The 26,378-nt window shown below is 47.5% G+C and overlaps 1 protein-coding gene across 2 annotated transcripts; it reads right to left on the reverse strand.

Moving 5' to 3' along the window:
- Positions 1 to 14,163: 14,163 nt before the first annotated feature.
- Positions 14,164 to 25,409, reverse strand: bmp5 (bone morphogenetic protein 5). Of its 2 annotated transcripts, XM_084709577.1 has the most exons (8): positions 24,528 to 25,409; positions 21,203 to 21,395; positions 18,420 to 18,568; positions 17,402 to 17,599; positions 15,641 to 15,717; positions 15,302 to 15,412; positions 15,058 to 15,167; positions 14,164 to 14,856 (listed from the first exon to the last, which is right to left on the reverse strand). In XM_084709577.1, the coding sequence occupies exons 1-8, from the start codon at positions 25,021 to 25,023 to the stop codon at positions 14,784 to 14,786; spliced, it is 1,407 nt and encodes a 468-aa protein (XP_084565703.1). In that variant the 5' UTR covers positions 25,024 to 25,409; the 3' UTR covers positions 14,164 to 14,783. The 2 variants fall into 2 exon arrangements, with proteins under 2 accessions (XP_084565703.1, XP_084565704.1); XM_084709578.1 differs by having other exon boundaries at positions 14,164 to 15,167.
- Between the last annotated feature and the right edge of the window lie 969 nt (positions 25,410 to 26,378).

Genomic DNA, 26,378 nt, shown 5'->3' on the forward strand with positions numbered 1-26,378 from the left:
CCAGGAGCCGGCCGCTGCTCCTCCCCTGCCCGGCCAGCCCGCACTGCTCCCCGCTGTCTGAAGACCCACGCAGCCGATCGCTAGCTGGACTGTGTGGAGAGAGGAACACCGGAGATGGGGAGGCGATCAGTATGGCTGGATGGAGGAGAGAGGGCGAGATGGAGGTAGATAGAGAGAGCGCGAGAGGAAGAAAGAAGGAAAGGGGGCAAAAAAAGAGAGGAGAGCGGTAGAGACAGCGAAAAAGAGAGAGAGAGAGGGGAGAGAGCCTGAGACAATCACATTAGAGCTTGGGTGACTGCGTGAGGCAGGGAGTGACTCAGCAGTTACCATGGCAGCTGCATCCCAGGCATGATGGGATGGAAACGGGGCGAGCAAGGGAAAGTGTGACAGAAAGAGAGAGAGAGAGAGTGGAGAGGGAAGAAGGGTAGAGGATAGTAGGGCAGAAATGGAAAGAGAGAGCAGAAAAGGGGGAGGGGTGATTAAAAAGATAGAGAGGGATTGAGGGGCTATGCGAAAGAGAGAGCCAGGAGAGGGGAAGACACAGGGGGAGTGGGGAGGGGAAAGATGGAGCACTCTGGAGACTGAGAGAGAGAGAGAGAGAGAGAGAGAGAGAGAGAGAGAGAGAGAGACAGAGAGAGATGAGAGAGAGAGAGAGAGAGATGGAGAGAGAGTGAGATAGAGAGAGAGAGAGAGAGAGAGAGAGAGAGAGAGAGAGAGAGAGAGAGAGAGATAGAGAGAGAGAGAGAGAAAGAGGGAGAGAGAGAGAGAGAGAGATGGAGAGAGAGAGAGACAGAGAGAGAGAGAGAGAGATGGAGAGAGAGAGGGCCCAATCCTTTTTTGCAATTGACTTTGTCAACGACGCAAGTATCATTCCTAGTTTGCACTCGACGCAAAGCGGACTCTTCCCTCCACAGATGCATGTCGGTAAATTAGGGGAATGACCTCTGCTCTCCCGGAGGCGGTTCAGCGAAAAAAGGAGGCGTGTTCCGGCGCAAACGTTCCCTGGTGCTATTTTGCAGTTTCTGAAAAATAATTCCACCACAGACCAGGAAAAACATAGTCTAAAGTCAGTGGCGCGTTATTCAGATGCTATTTTACGCGCACATGCTTGTCCCGCGCGCACTGCTGTCGAAGCCAGGGTCTGCTTCCTGTGAAGCTACGTTACATTGTTTTGATTTATTGTATGGCTGTGTTACATTTCTTTCATGTCAATGATTAAAAATGTTTGAATGAGAAGCATTAGTGGGCAATTTAGTGCAATGAGAAAACTGCTCTGCCTTTCCCATACAATGTCACTTCTCTATCTTTTACGACCTTGACGAGAACGTCGGTCTCCTCGGCTGTGAACCGCTCCTGGCGTGCGCCTGGCCAATCAGCCATTACAATAGCAATCCACCATGGAACAAGCTGGCCTGCTCTTAAAGGGAATGTGAGATGACGCTCTGATTGGTTTATGCCCAAACCACACCCATTAGTAAGGTAGCTACTTCGGACCAACCCATTTTAGATTTGCGCCAGGCGAAAAGTCATTTACCCCGCCGATATAATAGCAACAGCGCCGAAATCCCGCCCACAAAGTTACTTGCGCTTTGCGTTTCAGATGGTTAAAATAGGGCCCTCAGTGTCTGGTCTGGGGCTGGTGTGAGCTGGCAGGGGAATGCTGACCTGCAGTCTGCAGACCAGCAGAGTCCCCAGGCTTTAGAGTCACAGCAGTCACACTCCACTGGCTCCGGGTCCCCCCTCCAGAAGCCCATGGCTGGGGGTGAGGGTGGGGGGTGAGGTGGGGTGAGGGTGGGGTGAGGGTGGGGTGAGGTGGGGTGTGAGGTGGGGTGAGGTGGGGGGTGAGGTGGGGTGAGGGTGGGGGGTGAGGTGGGGGGTGAGGTGGGGGGTGAGGTGGGGTGTGAGGTGGGGTGAGGTGGGGTGAGGTGGGGGGTGAGGGTGGGGGGTGAGGGTGGGGGGTGAGGTGGGGTGAGGTGGGGTGAGGGTGGGGGGTGAGGTGGGGTGAGGTGGGGTGTGAGGTGGGGTGAGGTGGGGTGAGGTGGGGGGTGAGGGTGGGGGGTGAGGGTGGGGGGTGAGGTGGGGTGAGGTGGGGGGTGAGGTGGGGGGTGAGGGTGGGGGGTGAGGTGGGGTGTGAGGTGGGGTGAGGTGGGGTGAGGTGGGGGGTGAGGGTGGGGGGTGAGGGTGGGGGGTGAGGGTGGGGGGTGAGGTGGGGTGAGGTGGGGTGAGGGTGGGGGGTGAGGGTGGGGGGTGAGGGTGGGGGGTGAGGTGGGGTGAGGTGGGGTGAGGTGGGGGGTGAGGGTGGGGGGTGAGGGTGGGGGGTGAGGTGGGGTGTGAGGTGGGGTGAGGTGGGGTGAGGTGGGGGGTGAGGGTGGGGGGTGAGGGTGGGGGGTGAGGTGGGGTGAGGTGGGGGGTGAGGTGGGGGGTGAGGGTGGGGGGTGAGGGTGGGGTGAGGTGGGGTGAGGTGGGGGGTGAGGGTGGGGGGTGAGGGTGGGGTGGGACAGGCAGCTTTGATTGATCTCCTGTGAATGAACCAGCTGAGGGGTTTTCGTGGCCAAGCGTGCCAACACAGCCAATGTCAACTTGGCGCTGTAATAAAATCTCCTTGTAAAGCCGGGCCACAATTTAGAAGAGAAAGGCCCATTCTTCCCCTCCCCAGATGTTCAGCATACAGGAGATTAATGAACTCCCTGCAGCACAATAATCCAGCTCCAGCCACCAGAGAGCCCCCGCCCTGCCCACATTTGTGTGCCTGTCTCTCTATCTCCCTTTCTCTCTCTTTCTCTCTCCTCTCTCTCTCTCTCCCTCTCTCTCTCTCTCTCTCTCTCTCTCCTCTCTCTCTCTTTCTCTCTCCTCTCTCTCTCTATCTCTCTCTCTCTCTCTTTCTCTCTCCTCTCTCTCTCTATCTCCCTTTCTCTCTCTTTCTCTCTCCTCTCTCTCTTTCTTTCTCTCTCCTCTCTCTCTCTCTCTCTCTCTCTCTCTCTCTCTCTCTCTCACCCTCTTCACGCTCTCTCTCTCTTTTCTGTCTTTCCCTCTCCTCCCTTACTCTTTCTTTCTCATTCTGTCTGTGTCCCTTGTGCTCTCTCTCTCCTCCTCTCGCCCTCCCCTCCCTCTGTCTCCCCCTCTCGTCCTCCGTGTTCACAGTCCTCCCTTGACACCTCCCCCAGTGTCAGATCTCTCCCTGCTCTTTCTTCCTCTGTCTGTGTCCACCGTGGGTCCTGTTTCAGGAACGGCACGTTCAACTGTGTGGGCATGCGTGTGCACACTCTGCACACATGACCATCTACAGAGACGTGTTCCTCATCAACAACGTTATTTTCACAAGGACACTTGGTACATAGTAGGGTGTAATGATATGGCATGTAGTGTTATAGAGTGTAAGGTGACTTGGGGATGAGATTGGATGATGAAATGGAGTAAAGGCCTTGTGTGGTGTGGTTGTTTTGCAGGCCTCCAGGTGGTTGGATTGAATGTGTCAGATGCATCCGGCCCAAACAAACAGCGTCTGCTCTCATTGGTCCGTAAAGACGTCCACTCATGTTTAGTCTGGAGTACTAAACAACACGCTCAAAGTTGCCAGGTAGATTGTGGATTCCTCCTTTCCAGTGTTATTGTCTGTGCAAACAAGCGTTGCCTGGGTTCAGGGTACGGTTTCAAATGTTCCCCCCCTAGCCTGAATCACAGCAGCTGGCCTAAACGACATGGGCTGCTTGATGTCCCTAACTGGGCGTTTAATGTTTCCCTTTCATGGGCTGGGAGGACAGCAGAGGCTCGTCCTGACAAATACCAGGTGCAGAGAGTTCCAGAAGGAGAACAGCCCCAGGCCTCGTCTAGCTTCTTGGAGCCAGCGCAGTGCAGGTGAGTGAGGAGGGCTGATGTTAAAGATCTGATTTAACATTATGGGAGAAGATCTGTCTGGAGAACTCTTAAATGGGCTCTGCTGATGAGGTGTCTGTCGTCTGGGTAAAGGAAGGGTTGGTTTAAAGACAGAATCAGGGGCACGAGTCCACAGAAACGTCTCTCCGCCCTGAGAATGTCTGGACAACAAATGTCCAGAAGCTTAGGATGACGTGGCCTTGTGGACTAACTCTGAATGTTGGCCCAACAGTTATGACATGTGTTTTCTCAGGAAATAGAAGCCTCTGTATAATTTTGTTAGCTCTCTCCAAAGAACAATATATTTCACTGATAAAAAAAAAAAAAGTTGGAGAACAAAAATGTTTTTAAATTATTTTTTTAAGGTAAAAACTTTGCAGTAAAAAAAAAAGCATTTTTTACATATATATCTGTCCAAATTGTAAAAGTATAATTTGCATTCAGTATGTACAGTATGAAGAAAATAAGCATTTGTAAGAGAACATTTTGATTTATTTATTAATTTGTCTCACCAGAAAGAAACAGATGTTCAAAACATCTTTTATATGGTGCAGGTTTCGGCATGGCATGAAAGAGGCCTTAAGCTTTCAGATATAGATTGAAAACAAAACGAGAGAGAGAAAACAGGATACAGATTAAATCAATCTTCATCCCTCCGCCCGTCCTGGGGTTTCCTCTTACTTCCCGAGAGCAGAACCTCGCTCACGCGCCTGGTGAGGAACGGCACCATGAGCCACCATGCATGGTAGACTGCAGTGGAGAAGTTGTCATTGAGCCTGGTGGCTCAGATGGGGAGACATTCCTCAACTCTGACAGCCAAAATACTATCAGAGCTTTTCACTTCTGATACCTGACTCTTGGCTGTACATTTATAAACATTATTTGAATGTTGCTTTAGATTAAACCGTCTAATGATAGAAAGAAATATAATGTAAAAGTAACAACATTAATCAGATCAAGTTTTCTGTGTATTAAGGCGAAGTTTCTTGACTCACCCATGAAAAATTGACCCAAATTAACTGATGATCCTGATGAACCTGATCGTCTTTGGTTCTTAGTGAATCTTATATTTTTATGCTCAGCCCAGAAAAGGTCAAAAGTGTGTATGAATTTAGATATACACAGCATCTGCTATGTTAAATAGATAAAGGATAATAAAAATAATCCATGAACGATCAATTTGTCAGAGTACTTGAGAAGACATAAAACTCTTTCTACTGTATCTTGCCCTACACCTCAGCTGTGAGTAAAACAGAGTGAGGGAGAGAAATAGAAGAGAGACAAAAACGACCTCAGGGAAATATCTTTTTTTTGCAAACGTGAAAGCCTTCATTAAAACAGCAGGTTACCTTTTACAGTTCCTACAGGAAGGTTGGACGAGCGGAGCCAAGTTTCCACAGTGTCTCTCTGAGAGTGTGTGTGCTAAAAAGATTACCCTTCAGCAGTCTTGCTCAGCAACAGTAGCAGGAAAGCGCTACCTGTTGGCTGCTGGTCACCTGCATGCTGTGCTTCTGACCAGATGGGTGACCAGAGCAAACTGGTTGCCAAGGGGATGCAGCACATTGAACTTTGCAGGGGCCGTTTCTCAACGGGGGCCCATGACATCACCGATCCTGATGACTCATCCAAGTCAGCTCGTCACCGTTAGATTGGATGTATGTTTCATGTTCAGTTTATCTTCACCTTGTGTTTATGTCACATCCAAGTTACAGATAAAGGCTAACTCATTTTATATGTATTGTTTTAATCCTTTCAAAAGATTGGGCCCTCTGTCTCTCTCTCTCTCTCTCTCTCTCTCTCTCTCTCTCTCTCTCTCTCTCTCTCTCTGTCTCTCTCTCTCTCTCTCTCTCTCTCTCTCTCTCTCTCTCTCTCTCTCTCTCTGTCTCTCTCTCTGTCTTTCTCTCTCTCTCTCTGTCTCTATTTTTAATGTAGATGATCTTTCGTGCACCTTTCCTGCCTTTTTGCGATCCTCTTCTCTCTCTTACTCTTTGTCTCTCTCTCTCTCTCTTACTCTTTGTCTCTCTCTCTCTCTCTTACTCTTTGTCTCTCTCTCTCTCTCTTACTCTTTGTCTCTCTCTCTCTCTCTTACTCTTTGTCTCTCTCTCTCTCTCTCTTACTCTTTGTCTCTCTCTCTCTCTCTTACTCTTTGTCTCTCTCTCTCTGGACATCCAGCAACAGAGGGGTCATTTTGTTGACAGACTCCATAATCTAGGAAACTGCTAGTTTGACAGTGACTTATCCAGACAGATGTTTCTATGCAGGCTGAGATCTATCGTGCAGACTGTTTAATTGCACTTGAGAGGAATCTACAGCTCCATTTACCACTCCCGGAGGATCGTACAGCTGATGAGTTTTCAAATGTTTCCATTTCTTTGGTGGAAGAAATGAAATTTCATAGCAGCAGTTAACAAGAGTCTGAGGGTTAATGAGGAGGCCTAACTGACAGCTGTGACGAGTCGATTTGTTTTCTCATGAGCAAAACAAACGTTTCTGTTCTTGTTTGCGAGAGGAGAAGACAGGATAGGCAGGCCTAACTGGTGGTGCGGTCGCCCTTAAGAGGTTTTGCTGTGTTTCTCTTAAACCCAGCCTGCTTTGGTACACGTCCAAATTGATGGAAGCGCCATCATGCAAAAAGTGGTTTTGTTTTCAGTACAGCTGTCCCCTAGTCCTCGGCCTAAAACAACACAGAGGACCAAGCTTGGACTCCTGTTAGCTCCCTTCAGCAATGGCAGAACCATGTGACTTTAACCTGATCTATCACAGGCAACTACACACATTTTGATGCAATGTTTCACTTGGCTACTGTGTCAGTGATGAAGATAGACGAAGGAAATTGCGTTTTTTTTCTTCTTCGATCCAAAGGGCAGAAACACGAACTGAATTACAGCTCACCTCCATCGGAAAACCAGTTCATCATCCAGTCTGACCAGGAAGGATGCTCTCGTCAGGACATCCTCGCTGACAGACAATAGTGCTTTTTAGTTTCACTCTGGCCTGCAGAGCTGACACACGGAAAGAAACCAGGCGCGTTTGTTTTCTGATCTGGCAGGAAATCTACCGTCTGTCTCGTGGTCCTGATGATAAATCCACGTGATGAATGCCGGATGGAAGCCCCCTTTTTATTTTATTTGTATTTTGTTGACTGTTTGTTAGACACTGTTTTCTGTGTACCAAACCTTCTATGACAACTCTGTGCTGTACTCTGCTTTGTTGTTACAAATTCCACAGAGGGGACGTGCCGTGGTGGTGTGGCCTACTGTGCCTTCTGGAGTACTGACAGTGGAAGGTGTTGAGTATGAAGGCCAGGCTAGGAGCAGGCTCACAACATGACTGACTGCAGGGGGACACATATAACAGAGGGGCAAACAGCTCAGAAGAAAGCAGACATTCTCAGAGAAGGATGGTGAGACTTTGCTCCCTCGGTCTGTGCTACTCTCTCCTCCCTCTGGCCTGGACTGGTGAGAGGGAGCTGGGATGGGGTGGGCCTGGGGGACTGGGGGTCCAGAGGGGCTAGGAGATGTTGAGATCTTGGAGATCAGGAAGATCTGGAGATCTAGGTACACCATTGGATGTACAAAACAGATAGACGTGTATGAGGCTGAAGTCAGGAGCTCACTAGATGCGTTTATCGTGCACTGCACCAAACCAAAGATTTCATCATTTCACAGTTGTGCCCTGGAGACCATCCTAAGTAGCGTTTACCTGTTCTTGTCCATCATTAAACATGCCCTTCTGTCAAAACATTGAATCCTTTTATAAAACGTGTCATTCGTTTTGTCTAAGCCCTAGTACGATGTTGTGTTTCGGAGTCTCCAACTTCCAACCTGAACCAAGTAAGCAAAGGGTTCTCATGGCTCCCATGGCTTGGTCATGATCCAGTTGTAACAGACGTGGTCACACTCTGTCAGAGATATACTGCCTGATGTTCTTTCTTCACTGGGGTCGAACACGCCACCTCTGACTTCCCAAGCGCGACCACTACCAGCTACGCCAACGAAAAACGAGCTATTCGTTGACGCGGGTGGTATGTTGACATACTTGAGGAGTGAGTTTAAACCGATACACAGCGGCTTCACACGCTCAGTGTCAGTCTCTGGCAGGCGGCTGGGGCTCAGGGGGGATTCAACCATACAGGTGTACAGAACATCACCCAGAACATGGAAGCAGGTGATTCAGCTGCTTGGTCTCAAGACACTTTGAGGGCAGAGCGATTGCTGAGTAAGTAAGGGTAGAAGTGGGAATCTAACAAGTGAAAATGGAAAATAATAAATATTCCATTTAACACACGTAGCAATAAAATGATCTGATTTTGTGTTGGATTAACATCATAAAACAAATTGTTAAAAACAAGTCTGTTTCTCATGAAGAGGCAGTTCAAGTCATCAGGCGACCGTTTGTGGAGCACAGGTGCTTCTTGTTCTGCTGATTGGAAGAGACATGTGGGGTCAGACTCCATCTTTCAGCGGCTCTCTGAAGTGAACACCCCACATTCTGCAGCCAGGGAAGCGTGCGTGCGCCTGCGAGTCCCAGCCTCCCAGCCTCCCAGTCTCGCAGCCTCCCAGCCTCCCAGTCTCGCAGCCTCCCAGCCTCGCAGCCTCCCAGCCTCCCAGTCTCGCAGCCTCCCAGCCTCCCAGCCTCGCAGCCTCCCAGTCTCGCAGCCTCCCAGCCTCGCAGCCTCGCAGCCTCCCAGCCTCGCAGCCTCCCAGCCTCGCAGCCTCCCAGCCTCCCAGCCTCGCAGCCTCCCATCCTCCCAGCCTCCCAGTCTCCCAGCCTCCCAGCCTCCCAGCCTCCCAGCCTCCCAGCCTCGCAGCCTCCCAGCCTCCCAGCCTCGCAGCCTCCCAGCCTCGCAGCCTCCCAGCCTCGCAGCCTCCCAGCCTCCCAGTCTCGCAGCCTCCCAGTCTCGCAGCCTCGCAGCCTCCCAGCCTCGCAGCCTACCAGCCTCCCAGCCTCCCAGCCTCGCAGGGATTGGTTGTTGCACGCCCCCTCCGGGCCTGGCAGCAGCGTCGTCATACCACACATCATGTGACCCAGAGGGTGGGCTTGTCCCAGGGTCTCTGATTGAGCTGTGTGGACCCCACCCCTCCCAGCCCCCAAACCCAAGGGCACCCCACCCCCAGACCCACACACACCAAGGCCCATCCCCCACCCACCTCCTGCCCCAAGGCCCACCCCACCCACCCCCTGCCCCAAGGCCCACCCCACCCCCTGCCCCAAGGCCCACCCACAAAAGACAAACAGAGGGAACCATATGTGGAGAGATGAATAAAGTAAACTGCAAAACATTTTTATTAGATACAATTTCACCGGCACTGTGGACTGACTGCAAACTGACACTTTGAAAATAAACTGAGGGGCAGAGAAAAAAGTGGAAAAGTCCTGTAGTGTACACAGGGGTGGCAGACGGGGGAAATACCCTGCTGAACAATAGACAATGTTCAGGGACCGAGGCTTTTAAACAGGATTCCTCTAAAAGAGCTGATCGCATTTAACACGTGAATGGTTGAAACATAATCCATGCTATACTTGAGAAAATTAGTCGGTGGGAAAACTTACAGGATGTTTTTCTTCTGGCGGATAAATTGAGTCGGACAATCTTGACGGTCTGAACAAGCATGTAGTTTTTGGAGATCAAAGATTCGTTTTAGTTGTCTTGATAGGGTGATGTCTCTATTCACTCAGCAGTTCTGCGTATGAAGACCTTTGGTGCCATTGCACACCGTTTGTATTGTTTATCAACCTTCATTTATGATGCAGTCAGTTAAAACAAATCATAGCGTCTTGAAAAAAACGAAATAAGGTAAAATTATTCAATTATTCATTAGTCAAACTATTTAAATACAATTATATCTTGTATTATTTGTTTTATATAATATGCTAATATAATCACATATTTTCACATTTTCTTTTACCATCCAATATTTTGATTATAAAAAACATTTTTTTTTAATAGTAAAAACTATGTATACAATATATATGTGTAGGTATGCACTATTTACACAAATGTGCTGACGTAAGTTTTGCTTTGCAAATGAGAAGCCACAGGAACAGCGGCTGATCTGAGGAGGAACCTCTGCCTGCACAGCACAGCGGCTGAACGACAGGAAGGAGCCCCGGCCTGTCTGTTTTCTCCATCAGGATCACCAGCTAACCATGTCGCTGTGCTGCGAACAACACACACAGCTGACATCTCAGCACGCCAGTGACTCAATTGCTGCTGCTGCTGGACTCTGTCTGTAACCACACCGTGCTGGACTGTCTGTAGCCACACCGTGCTGGACTGTCTGTAGCCACACCGTGCTGGACTGTCTGTAGCCACACCGTGCTGGACTGTCTGTAGCCACACCGTGCTGGACTCTGTCTGTAGCCACACCGTGCTGGACTGTCTGTAGCCACACCGTGCTGGACTCTGTCTGTAGCCACACCGTGCTGGACCATGTCTGTAGCCACACCGTGCTGGACCATGTCTGTAGCCACACCGTGCTGGACTGTCTGTAGTCACACCGTGCTGGACTGTCAGTAGCCACACCGTGCTGGACCATGTCTGTAGCCACACCGTGCTGGACTGTCTGTAGCCACACCGTGCTGGACTCTGTCTGTAGCCACACCGTGCTGGACTCTGTCTGTAGCCACACCGTGCTGGACTGTCTGTAGCCACACCGTGCTGGACCATGTCTGTAGCCACACCGTGCTGGACTGTCTGTAGCCACACCGTGCTGGACTGTCTGTAGCCACACCGTGCTGGACTGTCTGTAGCCACACCGTGCTGGACTGTCTGTAGTCACACCGTGCTGGACTGTCAGTAGCCACACCGTGCTGGACTGTCTGTAGCCACACCGTGCTGGACTCTGTCTGTAGCCACACCGTGCTGGACTGTCTGTAGCCACACCGTGCTGGACTGTCTGTAGTCACACCGTGCTGGACTGTCTGTAGCCACACCGTGCTGGACCATGTCTGTAGCCACACCGTGCTGGACTGTCTGTAGCCACACCGTGCTGGACTGTCTGTAGCCACACCGTGCTGGACTCTGTCTGTAGCCACACCGTGCTGGACTGTCTGTAGTCACACCGTGCTGGACTCTGTCTGTAGCCACACCGTGCTGGACTGTCTGTAGTCACACCGTGCTGGACTGTCTGTAGCCACACCGTGCTGGACCATGTCTGTAGCCACACCGTGCTGGACTGTCTGTAGTCACACCGTGCTGGACTCTGTCTGTAGCCACACCGTGCTGGACTGTCTGTAGCCACACCGTGCTGGACTGTCTGTAGCCACACCGTGCTGGACTGTCTGTAGTCACACCGTGGAAGAAAGGATAATAATAACAACAATACTAACTCCTTACTTCACACTATTATAGAGGGAACCCAAATGACTAAATGTGACAGGTTAGCGTGTTGAAGAAAAAGGGATTGTCATGCTAACATCTTGTTGTGAAAGTAGTTTAATTTAAATATTTAAACACAAAAAGACATGAAGACAGGAGCTCAAAGTCTGTGTGGAGTGTGAAGCTGTATATCTTGTCCCAATGCTTCTGTTTAACAATTCTGTTAAACAACGACAACAGCAAAAAACAGTTTGTCACGACATGGTTTATGGTGGAAATCAAAACAGCCCTTTTCCCTGGTGTCCCAGAGAGAGTGTAAGGGGCACTGGGGGGGCCAGGGGGGTGGTTGTGGATGTGTGTGTGTGTGGGGAGGGGGTCAAGGCACCTCTGACTCACTGCATGCTGCAGTTCATAGAGGAGGAGGAGGGGGGGGGAGGGGCACAATGTCCCCGGGCAGGGGGAGGGGAGCAGTGTATTAATCTGCCCTCAGTATGGCAACTGTTTCCCCTCCCTTTCATGTGGTCGGCTGGTTTACGCTGAGAGGCCAGTGTGCTGGCCCAGGGCTCCATAGAGGACTTCATTCATGCGGGCCCGTACTCCGCTCAAGAGGGGAGGGCACAGGGCTGGATTGGAGAGAATCCCCTGTGTTCAACAGTAGATGGGATTGTGAATTGCTGGGACTGATCATGCCAAGCAACGGGCCGCAGGAATGCAAATCATCTTTTTGGCCAAAAGTTTGGTTAGCAGGTGGCCTTCTCTATTCATCGAACGTCAACACTATTTTCTAGATGGAGGGCGCTTAACATCTGGGAAGGCCGTCACTGCTTTTAATGAACTGAAATACAGTCAGTCAATGTTCCAGCAATGTGAAAAAAAATACTATTAAAAACGAGGGTAGAACAGAGTTGAAAAAAGTTCTAACAGTACATATCCTGTGTTCACCAAAGGTCAACACAGTTGTGTAAATAAATATAAATCTTTAAGCTAATCCCTTTCAGTAGCCTACATTTCCCAGCCTATTGAGAAGCCCTTGGCATCATGAGGACTCTGAAAGCACACGTCCTCTCACCCTCCTAAGGAAGCGCTGCCTGACTGGGTCGTTGGACCGTGGGCCAGGACCAACACTTCTTTGATTCATTTAAGGGTCCCTTCCCTCTTTCCATAGCTACACCTGATGCATCACAGCCTGCTAAACGTGGTGTGTTTTCTGCCGGCAGAATGTAGGTGAAAGGCTACACGGAATACATGTTTATCGTTGCCGTGACTGCAGGCGCTTCCCCCCTCTTTCCGTTCTACGATGAGATTGCAATAATCTTTTTAGGTTCGCGAACTTCTATCGTGTAATGTGCAGCGTGGAAGTCGGTTCATGGGGGGTTGATTATGATGTCTCTCTCTTGGTTCCGGGAAAGTGGTATCTGGGATAATGGTTAGGTCAAATGTCCTCTCCCTGATAAGAGAGGTGCATCTCTTTATCTCTGCTGATTGGAAGCACAGTGAGAGGTCAACAGGCCAAGCAGAACCTTCCTGGCTAGACTCAAAGGTGTTTGTGTTCGAAATAGTCCATGAAAATGTCTACCCTTTCCTTTATCTGATGAGAGATAGAGGTTATCTGTACAGCCCCATAAAAGTCATTTTCTATTATTACAGGAAATCCCTGTTCTTCATCGCAACCCCACACACACACAGTCCTGTCTGGCTGCTTCCTGAGTTGCTGGGTTTATAATCCCGCCGTAGTCGAGAGAAAGGGATGACCACAGCAAAAGTGGAATCACGGTGTAACACGTGTTCATAACATGGGCAATAATTGCATACACAACTCAAACCATTCCAATTACAGATGGAATCTGGCAATAGGTTGGATGAGTCAGGACTGTTTCCTTGGCAATAATACAGTCATACAATGGTTAGCATATTACTACAATACCACAGCGAAGAAAGAGCATGCCACCGTCAGCCAATCCCAGCTCTGCTGGAACTCTCCCCACCAGCCCTAGACACCAGAAGCTCTCCCAGCACATGCCCTGTCTCCCTGGACACCAGAAGCTCTCCCAGCACATGCCCTGTCTCCCTGGACACCAGAAGCTCTCCCAGCACATGCCCTGTCTCCCTGGACACCAGAAGCTCTCCCAGCACATGCCCTGTCTCCCTGGACACCAGAAGCTCTCCCAGCACATGCCCTGTCTCCCTGGACACCAGAAGCTCTCCCAGCACAGGCCCTGTCTCCCTGGACACCAGAAGCTCTCCCAGCACATGCCCTGTCTCCCTGGACACCAGAAGCTCTCCCAGCACAGGCCCTGTCTCCCTGGACACCAGAAGGTCTCCCAGCACATGCCCTGTCTCCCTAGACACCAGAAGGTCTCCCAGCACAGGCCCTGTCTCCCTGGACACCAGAAGGTCTCCCAGCACAGGCCCTGTCTCCCTGGACACCAGAAGGTCTACCAGCACATACCCTGTCTCCCTGGACACCAGAAGGTCTCCCAGCACAGGCCCTGTCCCCCTGGACACCAGAAGGTCTCCCAGCACATGCCCTGTCTCCCTGCGTAAGAGCAGTCTCCCAGCACATGCCCTGTCTCCCTGCGTAAGAGCAGTCTCCCAGCACATGCCCTGTCTCCCTGCGTAAGAGCAGTCTCCCAGCACATGCCCTGTCTCCCTGCGTAAGAGCAGTCTCCCAGCACATGCCCTGTCTCCCTGGGTGAACCCCTGTGTTTACATACACCTGTCAAACATTTATAAATCTCCTACGGTAATCCGGCAACAGTGCATAAAACATCCATAGAATTCCAAACACTATGACTGCACAGGAAGAGGACCTGGGTTTGAAAGACTGGGAGCTACACATGGCTGATGACCAATACATTGAAGAATGTAGAAATTGCTCTGTGGGAACGATGGTGTGAGACCCATAAATAAGGATACCAGACCACGTAGATTTGAAGTTAAGCGTTGTGTTTGAGAAAGATATTCCCTTCTTGATGGGTGTTTATAATATTTGAAACAAATACATTTAATAATATTAACACTCTAATACAGTTGTAATCTTTCCAAACATATATTACTCATATTATTATAACATGACAATAACAAAATAACAGTGAATTCAAACATTGGACAAATGTGTTCTTTTTTGGTTAAGCTATTACTATTGCTATCGATTATGAACGATATGAAAATATACTGCTAATTCAATTAAATGTTTTTCATATTTCACTTTCATATGTATTTTTATGTATCTGATGGCAAGAAAGAAAGCCTTGTGAAGCCTATTGAAGATTACAATCCTGTATAACACAGTTGTAAAGCAGTAAGACTCTGTTGCTAAAGACAGAAACAACAGAGATTTTTCTACCAGTACAGCCAGAAATGCTAGCTCATTTCATCATAGCAGCAAATGTAAACCTACTGTACCTTGAGTGGTTAAAATAAACAATGAACAGAGCTGAGTTCAAAGAGACAGTGCTATGGGAGTTCTGGAATCATCTGACAAATTGACTGTATGTTGGCTGTAAAAAAAAAAAAAAAAAAACTCTACTTTGCTTGGTGAAACTGCATGAAAAGGAATGTACTGTAACAGCCTGCTCTTGGTTGTCTCTCAGGACGGAGGGCGGTGGTTCAGGCCCTCAACTTGTTTTTCCATTGTCCTACTTGCTTTACAGTACAGAGTGCTATCAAAACATAGACAAAGAAATAAATAAGTTAACAAAAACATCTAATAATGTATATAAATAATACTGTACATCACATCACACCTCAAGATCTATCAATATTGATATGTTGCTTTTCTTTTTCCAGCGATACCACATAGAGAAATAACCCAGCTCGGCCGTCAGTGACAGCCACAAGACCTCACGACCATGTTCCTGTACTTCTTCAGGATGACGTTGGAACTGTCGTCAAAGTAAAGGACGGAGATGGCGTTCAGCTTGGTGGGGGCGCAGCACGGCTTTGGCACGTTCTCAGGAAACATCAGATGAACCTGCGACAGGAAGGGACAAAAACGTCATTCCAGAGTGTGAGGGGAACCAGGGATCACTATTTCGCTTGTCACACTGTGTCCTGCACACATTCAGAGGACACGTCCATCATGGCCCAGTCCCACAAGGGGCCTACCAGGGTTTGGACGATGGCATGGTTGGTAGCGTTCATGTGTGCGTTGAGAGGGAAAGAGCACTCTCCGTCGCAGTAGAACGCCGCGTAGCCCTCCGGGGCGATGATCCAGTCCTTGAAGAGAAGAACAGGACATGTTTCCTCAGGACTTCACAGCAGATGCTAGGTCTACAGTCAGGATACTAAAATATGTCTACTGTACTGTCTTTTCTAAAAAGACTTCAAACTTATACTGTCCAAGGAATCCTGAGTTCAATGAAGGGGGGATGTGGTTTGTGGTTGCAGTGTGTGTTTTCTGAGGGGCACGGCTGTCGTTGCTGTGGTCCTCTTCGACTTGCTCACCTGCCACCCCAGGTCTCTGAAGCTCACGTACAGCTCGTGCTTCTTGCAGGCTTGCTTCTGTTCGCTTGTGTTGAGCTCTGGAAGTACATTCACAAGGATCACGAAGGGTTAAACCAAACATTTTCCCGGCATCCAACAAGATGGCCTTGGACTTCTCAGGAGACGTTGACCCTGCATGTTGTCTAACCTGGAACTTGGATGTTAAAGTGTTACAAAGCGGGGACTGCTTTAATGTAAGCAGTTTTCAGGGTGATTTGTTTTATTTGAGAGATGCAGGTAATACTACAGCTTTAGCTGAACATGGCGGGCTTGTTTGTAAAATTGTTCAATTCTTTTCAACAATAGGAAATGTACACCATATAAATTCTTCATTAAATATTAACAAGGTGTTAACAGCACATGGCACTTGCTCGTTTGTAGTTCTGGCATGGAGACGGAGGGAGTGTTGAGTGGGGGCACCTCGCTGACTCACTGAACTCCATCTGCCCCAAAGTTCATGCATTCAGACTACATACATTGTTATCATGTTGGCTATATCAACCACCAAGGTCAACATCAGACTTCATAAACCATCCACATATCACACCTGGAGACCTATGTATTGAATTATTATGAATCCTGTACGAATTATTGTATTCCCATATTCGATCCCCAATGTCCAGGATTCAGTTGAGTTGCTGAGTGGAAGTAGAGGTTAAAAAGAGCGGGCAGGAATGTTTGAGCTCTGTTTAAAGAAAAGGAGGCGTTTTATAAACCTGAAGATTGTAATATTTTCATCCAGAGGTTAGGACAGCACGGAGCCCACACAAGACAGCGTCACCTTAGCAACAAGCACCTGTTGGAGTAGCCATAACATCCTGCGCAGTGTCTATGGGTGGTTCCATGTAATCCGACTGTTCGACCCGCTGTCAACCCTAGAGGGATGGGTGCAGCTCAGCATTGGGCCTGTAGAGGGCACCCAGGTTCACAGCCACCCCCACTTTGATTTGAACAGTTGGCTACGTCAATAAACTGTTTTCACTTGAGCAGTTAAATACAACCGTGCTACTGTACAGCTTTTCTGAACTTGGTTGTTTAGTCAACTGGAAACCTCGGACACCTGGGCTCATCTTACGAGATGTGCAGATGAGATGTGTCATGTTGTGATAGGTGAGATGTGCACAGTGAAAAAGCTGGTTTTGATTCTGTTGTTGAAGTCCTGGTTTGAGCACAGGGGCTAACAGCCATGTCTACTTGTTGCTTTTGTAGCCAGTGTAGAGTGGTTAAACTCACTCCTCAGGTACATATACAGGCCACCCGCACCAAGCAATAGCTAGCTTTTTGTTGGCGTGGTTGGTTAGTGTTCGTACTTGCGGAGTCGGAGGTTCCCAGTTCAGGTTCAGTCACGAGTGGTTAGGACGATTTTGCACTATACCCAAGGAGATGTGCAATCACTTCCAGTACACTTTTACACGTATGATACAGGCTTGTGAAGACATTTGCAATTATATGCAACCACCACATGTGACTAAATGTTTTTGGAAGTGTAATAGATGATCCTACTGCTGCAACTTTGGAAAGTATATTTACCCATGTATAGCATTTTGTCAGAAGGACATGTTTTACTGTTACAAAAACACTGTTGAAAAGCTGCCCCTACAAACACTGTAACATCAACATGGAACAGATAAGTCAAACCATCACCACACCTCATTACCTACAGAAATACTTCAGTTTTTTTATTGTAAAAAGGCAAATAGAAAGAGTAGAACCATAGCTCACCTCCACCTTTAGCAGAGCGAGAGGCCTCCTGTTGGCCCACAGATTTGTTGCGGTTGTGGTTCTTCTTCTTCCCCCCGGCCGCCCGGACCGACCGGAGAAGAACCTCACTGGCCTTGAAGAACGCCACCAGGAAGGGCTGTTTGGACTGGGGGCCGCTTCGCCCCACCACACCAGCAGACTTCATGTTGATGCTGCGCCCTTCGCACAACAACACGTGATGGCAATTAGGGACAGACGATTCGTCAAAGAAAGTTCACCATTGTATACGTGACTTGGAACGCAAACACATGGAGCACAATTCGTTTGTTTGACTTGTTCAAGAGAATCCACAATGCGGGGCAATCAGTCAAAATGAAGAGTAAGATGGATTGACAGTGAGGAGGGGTACATTCTAGTCTGTATGCTTGATGAGGAACAGATTCCAGTGGGCTGGATTTCTCAATCGAGCACATTGATGCTATACTTTGTGATTTACAAGCACACGTCATCATGCACTTCCTTGAGGCATGGCGGAACCCCCTCAAGATTGATCATCAATGGCTTGTAGTTTGAGGAATATAAAAATACTCCTTTATGGCCTTTTCATGTTAAAACAGTCAACTGCTCCATATGTTTTCCTCATAAAACCCACAGAAAACACAAAAACTAAAAGAGAGTCACTTTCCATTTCACAACTCACAACATTTCTTATTGAAGTGCCAAGAAACTAATGTGTGCATATCCATCATCGGGCACTTGGTAAATAATGTGTAAATCACCATGTTGAAATGAAGCCCAACAGAAAAGAACTGCTAGCTCAGTGTATATTTGGGAGGGGGGGTGAAGGTTTGACTGTGTTGGGTCCTGGGGACAAGGACATTCTGGGGACAGGGGACGGCTCAGCGATGGAGCATTTCAATTTTGCCAGAGCTCACAAGTTTGACCCCCCCCCCCCCCCCCGCTTTGGATCAAAGTATCTGCTACATATTTATTATTATTCTCCTCAGGGAGCTGTCTGTGGTTAGGAGACAGGACCTACCATCCGTGGTCTCCACAGACAGCTGCAGGCCCATGTTCTGCTGTGGGTTGAGGACCCAGTGGTTGCTGGTGGCGGTGATGTCGAAGACCAGCCAGCCCCCGTCCGAAGCTCGGATCTTTCTAGAGTCCAGCAGGAACGTCTCGGCATCTCTAGGAAGGCAGAACCAAAAGAGAAACAATGACCTTTACATGATTTGATGTTTTGGTTTTCATTTGAAACGGCTAAATACATAAAGCACAATAGACTAGCAACTCCAGTGGTTCTGATAGTAGATCAACCAACACATAACTAGTGAAAGACATGTACATGGAAGCTTTTCAGCTCCAATTATAATTTTGTCAACAAATCCAACCATTTATGTGCAGATCACTGAGTGTTTTCATTCCACAGCCTGAAGTAATGTCTGCATGCACGCCTAATGAGGATTTACAAACAGCGGTTTCCTGCATGTGACTACTGGGACCTCCGTCGAGGTAAGACAGGGAGGAGGAGAAGGTGGTGAAGCCTCTTCTGTATAACTGATTAACCTTGCTCTCCTCTGAGGGAAAATGTTCTGGAACTAATCATGACATTCCTGTTTATCCTTTAAGTTTGTAGAAGTTGCAACGGGGCCACACAATGAGAGCAGTCTTGAGGCTCTGATGTGCCATATTGGAATAACACAAACAAGGTAGCATTGACTGATCACTGTAGAATACTTTTCCAGGATAAGTCCTCACACAAAGACTGGTTCCATTAGCTCCTTCGTGTCCTCTGAGAACTTCCTTTCGAAGTCAACATTCCTCACCCGACTAATGACTACTTGGCTGGAATAAAAACAAAAATCTGCTTCTCACAACTGCGCAAAATCTGTAGAGGGCTGGATCTCAATCAGGCAGAGGCAGGCATAGCAGGACGTAGGGTTGCATCATATATTATTAAAATGGTGGAATTAACAAAAAAAACTTTTACACAGAACAGTAACAAAGTTGTCTTTCCTCAACCGACCGTTTTTAAATCTCGCAGTGGCTGAGCTGTTGAGCACTTAAACACCCGCTTTATGAGCGCGACTCAGAGGGAGGGCTGAAGAATAAGGTGCTGAACTGTGAATAACGTTTATTAAGCCGGGAAATCACAGTTCGCAGCTGACAGGGGCCGTGTGGAACCCGCAGACCTGTGTGAGCCATAAAAAGGCACCGTGATGACTGGCCTGCTCGCTGCCATGGGAGACGTCATCCAGCAGGACCAAGAGGGCTGTATCAACCCTTCAATCACCCACACACATATTTTGCAAGCAAATGTGGGTCCTGCTTTAAGTACCCTCCTGTGTTTAACCATGTGCCGGCTTCCACCTCCGTTGTATTGTTGAGGGAGGCAGGTGGGTATGTGGGCTTAGTAGGGGCCTCCTCACTGCCTGTCATGGCTGCATCTGGCCTGCACTCTGCCTGCCTGACAGCCTGCATACTGGTGCTGATAGTTGATGGACTTTCCAGACTGTACAAGTGTGCCCTGTGGAAGTGGCCACCTTGCTAATGGAAAGGTTTTATCGAGAACTGTGCTTGTAAGAGCTAGGTGAGAATGAGGGAGAGCAGAGTTGGAGATTATGTTTAAAGCTCTTGAATTTGTGACGGTGGTGTTCTTGCTATAAAACGTTTGCGGCCCTGAATGTTGGCGTCACATGCAGGCTACATGGCGGTGTTTAATACTAACGTTAACTCTTACAAACTCTTTGTGTCTTTCTAATTCTTTACGTCAACCTACAAGACCTCTGTTAATTTAGAGTCAAACGACACTCTTTCACAAGTTTCCAGTAAGCGCTGTCTTCAGGCAAAAAAGGAGAGATGAACTTTTACATTCCAGCAGCTTGGTCGTGTAAACAGGATGTCCTTTTATTTTCTGCCTGATTGCCCGTCTTAAGTGTTTTACAGAACCGTGAAGGTTTTTAAAGGGCTGTTTCAAGCCTGGCTCTTCGGAGGTTGAGACACACACGCCTGCCCAGGGCGGATGCAGCGCTGCAGACGTTCCTCTGGAGAGACAGACGGACAGACGGACAGACGGACGGGGCAGCAGAAAACACCACACACTTTCAACAGCAACAACCACAACTGTAAAGATGAATGCATCCTTAATATTTTGATTTTTGTTTGGTTTTCTCAAATCCAATTCCATCCCTTTCATTTCCAGATTGATCGGTTTGCCGATTTGGTTCGTTAATTTTCATTTCCGTTACTTCAGATTCATGGCCTCAGTGGTTTTTTAAACGGGAATGAGTTGACCTCAGGACAGGGTGAACTGGTTTGTAAACTCATCTGGCTGCACCTCTCTGTGCCTCTCACTGCCTGTAAACAATAACAGCAGGATATTTGAGATGCATGGGTTTTTTCCTAAATTGAAAAAGCCAGAGATTATTTTTTGTTCCCTTCCCAACGGCGCAGTATGGTGTTCTGAATGTTGATTGCGGAAATCATTTTAAATGGCCACTTCAGACTAAATGTATAGAGAGAGTCAAAAGAGGCACAGGTTTGCATGATAAACAGTCTACACAGCAGTGTTTCAGAGAAAAACAAAGTTGTTTGTCGACACTGACAAAAATGTCTGTGTTAATGAAAGAAATAAAAGATTTCAAAACCATTAACAGCCGTCTAGAAGCCTTAAAATTCACAGGATTTATTTGATCATATCTATCAGCAAAAATAACACTGGGACAATGGTATTCCTATTTTGACAAGAACAAGCTCATGACGGCACATTCTGAGTCAAGTGTCTGTTTGAAAGTGAGGTTGACACCTGCAGCCTGTACTCACCTGTGTAGGTATTCCTTGACCACCTGGTAGACGGTGACTTTCAGAGTGATGTTTTCGTAGCGGACATGACTGCGGTCCTTATATATCCGAAACTCTGCTGCAGTCACCGCCTCGCCCTCGGGGATCTGGGTCAGGTCGAAGCGGAACTCTTTATGGTGCCTCCTATGGTGGGAGAAATCCTTGTCTTTCTCCACTAGAAAATCACACAGAGAGATGCAGTCTGATAGAAGGTTCAGAAGATCTTTTTCACAAATCTAAAACGAGGTCTTCAAAACCAATGCCTTTTCTGGAATACAACAGATAAGAACTACACTGCACAGATGAGAGGAAGAGGGCCAGCAGTCTCACCCTGGGAAAAATAAAGTAATTTATCACATTCCAAACCCAATCCAAACATTTAGACTCCCAACAAAAGCAGTAACCAGCCCATTAAATCACTCCAGTGAGTCCAGGTAGACGTTCCCAGGCAGGCCCTCAATGTGTGTATGCCTGAACTCTCTGTACATGATGAATGGGCTGTCAGTTAAGAAAAACAGGCTGATTCAATTAAAGACACTTTCGTCTGCCCCTCAACGTGAGGGCCAGAGACCAGACAGGATTCCGTCAGCGGGATTTGAGCGACTGTTTCAACCTCCCTCTCCACTCTCGTGTTGACCTCATGCCGTTTTTACACAATGCACTGACGCCGTTGTATAGGCCCACGATGGAACTGTTTACAAGTGGAGGTCGAGTCTTCAGCACTCCTCTCAGACAGACGCTAAACAAGTTTAGCATCAGAATAGAACACACATAGGGGAAAAATGTACTTTTTTTTTTTTACATGGATCTTTGCCAGAAGAATTGCATAACCTTTTAGATCGTTTCTTGAGGCAGATTATGGTGAAACATTTCATATAGTGGGCCATTTGAGAGAATATCCTTCAGGTTTATGGTTAAACGCAGCGAAAATGTGTTATTTAATGTTCCACAGTTGAGTGCATGCCTACAGCTAATCTTAAAAACAGGCCAATACATAGTTATCAGCAGTACCTTTGGTAAGTGGAGCAACACATTTATTTGTATTTTTTGACATGAACATGTTGTTTTTAAAGCACCAGAACAACCGAGGGAGATGGACTCTGTGCTCTGCCCTCCCTCTGGACCCTCTACACTGACTGAGCGTTAAGAAAACCTGCCAACCAGCCCCAGAGAAGCGTTGGGTCAAGGCGTGTCAGTGCTCCGGTGTAACTTAGGGTCGTACCCCCGAGCGTGTCAGCGCACGGTTTATCAGGCCTGCGGTCCCTTAGCGCAGGCAGGTGGAGGGGGCAGGCCTGACGTCCATCAGGGCAAGCTGGCTCCAGCGTTAGCTGACCGGCCTCAGGGAGGTTGGAGGGTCGCTGAGAGCGTGAGGCGTTTCCTGCGTGGCGGCGGCTGGGGGGGCTAAAAGGGGTCAGGCTCGGGCAGAGTTTGACGCACAGCAGCTTCGCGTTGACAAACTCAAGAGCTCGTGAGACATCTTTGTTGATAACAACATCGATTAAGAACACATAAATAGTCAGGTTTACTCAATCAGTCACAAGGCCACTCGTGATATACATTTTATAAATGTCTGTGAGCTACTTACATGCATGATCAAGTTATTATTAACAATCATGAAAAACACTCAAAACAAGCAGTGAAAATACTCTATATATGTAGTGTGAAATACTACAGTGCTAAGGAAGAACTCCTGAACATATAATGATAAAAATCGATCCATTTCAAGTGTGCTGTCACAAACTAAGTCCTGACACCCTAAATTGACCAAGCGACTGTCTGTAAAACAGGAGTTTTCAGGGCTCCCTGACAGAATGCCGGGCCAGGGATTGGTAAATGGAAACAGATGGATTCTGGTCAAGGTGAGGGATTAGGCCTTCTACAACACCTCCTCACATACCTAGCATGCACTCTCTCGACGCAGCACTTCAAACACCCCAAGGCTTTCACTCTAAGATGTCCACTTCCACTAATGTACTGGCCTTCTCTGTGTATCAGTGACACAAATAGCAAGCCCTACTAAAAGGGACTGAATATTTATATTTGAGTCGTTTTTATATTTAGTTGGGTTACAAATAGTAAGACATGATTACAAGCATAGCTCACAGAAAGCACAGTCATTGTAATTCTAAATTACAAATGACTTACAGGAAAAGAACTAAGCTCCTGTTTTCACCTCCAGCCCCCAGACCGTCTGCCGCGGGGGAACAAGGACAGAAAAAGTCCAGATCTCACTTCATCTCTCGGCGCTTTAACAACAGGAAGTAGTTTAGGCCAATTTACTGAGGGTCAGACGGTCATCTGATAAGTTTGAAGACCCGGCGGGGTTCAGAGGTCACGGCTACTAGGGAAACTCTGTGTTAATCATTCTCATCACTCTCACAACCAGTCCCACGCTCACATGACAGCTGCTAATGTTCATCCTTAAATCAAAAAGACACAAAAACACACTCTAGGAAGAACCTGAAGACTTGCTGTCGAGATCCTTTCCCCACTGACAGAGTGTTGATCTGTTTCTGTGTGACCTGAGTAACTCAGCCCTGACGAAGACATGTTGTCCTTGTGAGGGAAACAAGACAAGGCTAATGCATGTTTAGACGGACAAACCACAACTTGTTTTCCCCAAGCTGAGCAAACTATTGTACAGATAAAAATAGAGCGACAATTACATATGAGAAGGAACCCAGGAATTAAGTTCATAGCCGCATCATGTGTGGGATGCTATTATAACTTCAGAGAGCTACATGTTGTCTAAGAAATGTGACGTGTAACTGAGTCCATGGGTCATGTGGAATATCACATCCTATCAGACATATCATATATTTATTGACATAACTAGAAGCGATAATTATACGGTTTCTATTTAAAATTTAGGAGACAAAATGTAAATGCGATTTATTTTTCCTTTAGCCACTTACAGGAAGACTAACTGCACACAGCTTTCACGGGCAAATACAACTAAAGGCCAACATGACAGAGTAATTAAATTAGGCCTAATACATTTACAAATGCGTTCAAACGTTTTGTAGGCTTTATAAAATATATAAAATATTCGAATCTATTTTACACAAATATTATTGTGATTACTTTTGAGGCATTGAGATTTTAATATTTTATTTTCCATGTATTCGGTGAAAGTAGTAGGCTATATAAAATGATAAATACAGCAACATAAATTGACCAAAATTACGAGATGTTTCGACCAATTTCATAAAACCCCAGAAGAAAGTATTTTCGCCCTAATTGACCAACACGAAAACATTACCAGCCAATTTGAACAGTTTTTTTTAACTTTTCGAAACAAACTTACCTAAATTAACAAAGCTCATGACCATGTCAGCGTCATTGAGAAAGTTGGTGTCGTGTGATGTTGTCTGTGGGGGACTCTGGCTCGTGAGAGGGGCCGCCCGGTACGGCTGCGCCACGCGAGAGTACCCCTGTGGAGAGCCGTAGAACCCTTTGCGCGGAAGCCCATGCGCTTTCCCGTTGAATCCTTTCCCCGTGCTCTGCTGTATAGCTTCCTCCTCTTCTGTGGTCATGGCGTTGTACAGGTCGAGCATGAACAAGGGTGCAGAGGATGCCTGTTTGCCCGGTGAGAACGGCCTGGGACGGTGAGGCAGCCCCAAAATAGAGAGGATTTCTCTCTGGATCTCCTTTCGTTCGTGGTTACGCAGCCTCCTGTAAATAAAACTAGAATGGACATGGTTGTCTCCTAAACCACAATGAACGCAGTTCAGAAAACTCAGGCAGCTCCAGACGAGTCCAAATGCAGCCCTGTTTAAAGGTGTGAGCGCTGCCATCTTCATGATGGGTAGTAGTTGTTACACAGGTATAATGTAGAGCTCCATCCCAAGCAAACAAACCCTCCAAAAAGATGACGATTCTTCGTTTCGAATGTAAATGTATTTTCAGTCGATGTGCGCTTCTTAGCAGGTCTACAAAAGTGTCGCGTAATCAGTCGGTTCGGCTTGATAAAACTTCTAAATTACGCATCAAGCTGCGTTCTGGAGAGTTGGTATCCTTTCCCAAGCGCGTGCTTCTCCCGAGTCTCATGGAGAAAGTTCTGTCCGGTGTCTCGCTTACATCCAAGTCACTGTCACATTTTGCTTCAGTGGCAAATCTATGATGGAATTATGGCCTTCTCTCTCACCTTAACTTCACTTAAGCGGGAAAAGCGAGAAGGTATACGCCCATAAATATCGAAGTAGTCCGACTCCTTCATTGAATAGAAAAAACACATTCGAATGAACATTCAATTAGTGGCCTATGATTGTTGAATATGAAGCACGTCATAACGAGTAACGTTTTGGAGAACGAGTTGAAGCTTGTTGTCCTTCTAATGCGTCAATCCCACCCAGGACTACGTTTTTGCATCCACCTCTCGCGGCCGTAGTAAAACTTAACCGACAGGGAGATGGATGTGGCTCAGATGTGTAAGGGGAGACACTTGAAATCTGAAACCCTTCTTAACGAGTCAAAGAGTAACGACGGGGCCATTTAATTACCTCTGCACAATTGACCTCATCGTGGCGTTTACATAAAACAATGTTCTCTCAATAAACGCTGCTGTGCGAGCAATGGGCTACTGGAAACCATCAAATAAATAATAATTCAAAACAGCCTTCATAACACACACCGTTAGATGAGCGTATTATGGCCATTTTGGCTCAAAAACGAATGTTAAACCAACACCAAATAAAGAAGGAATTGAATGGATGGTATCTTTTTCAGGTGTGGCACCATGATGACAGGGTTGCTGTGGCTGAACACCTGTCCTACCCAGGGCTATGGCATGGCACATCAGCCCCAACCCTGAGGCTTCCAACCGGGATCTTCAAGGAGAGATGCTGTGTCCAGGCAAGCAAGTAGACATTGTAATTACAAAGTTAAATTTAACCTACTATGAACCTAGTTCAGTGCTTCACATACTTTTTCAGTAGATTCATTACCCCCCCCCCCTTCCCCCCCCCCCCTCCCCACACACACACATCCTCTCCCCCACTCAAACATATACACTTCTACCACCCCTAACGCTAACTTAATTTCAGCAGTTCTTTAGGTTTACTATTTAGGCCTACATAATAACGGATGTCCAGTCATGTGATCTGCTTTACAGAGTGTGTGTTGGTTGTGTGCTTGATGTGTGTACAGCACAACGGGT

Source organism: Hypomesus nipponensis, chromosome 11, assembly GCF_054491055.1.
Source record: "Hypomesus nipponensis isolate SF chromosome 11, ASM5449105v1, whole genome shotgun sequence".
In the NCBI taxonomy this organism is placed as follows: Eukaryota; Metazoa; Chordata; class Actinopteri; order Osmeriformes; family Osmeridae; genus Hypomesus; species Hypomesus nipponensis.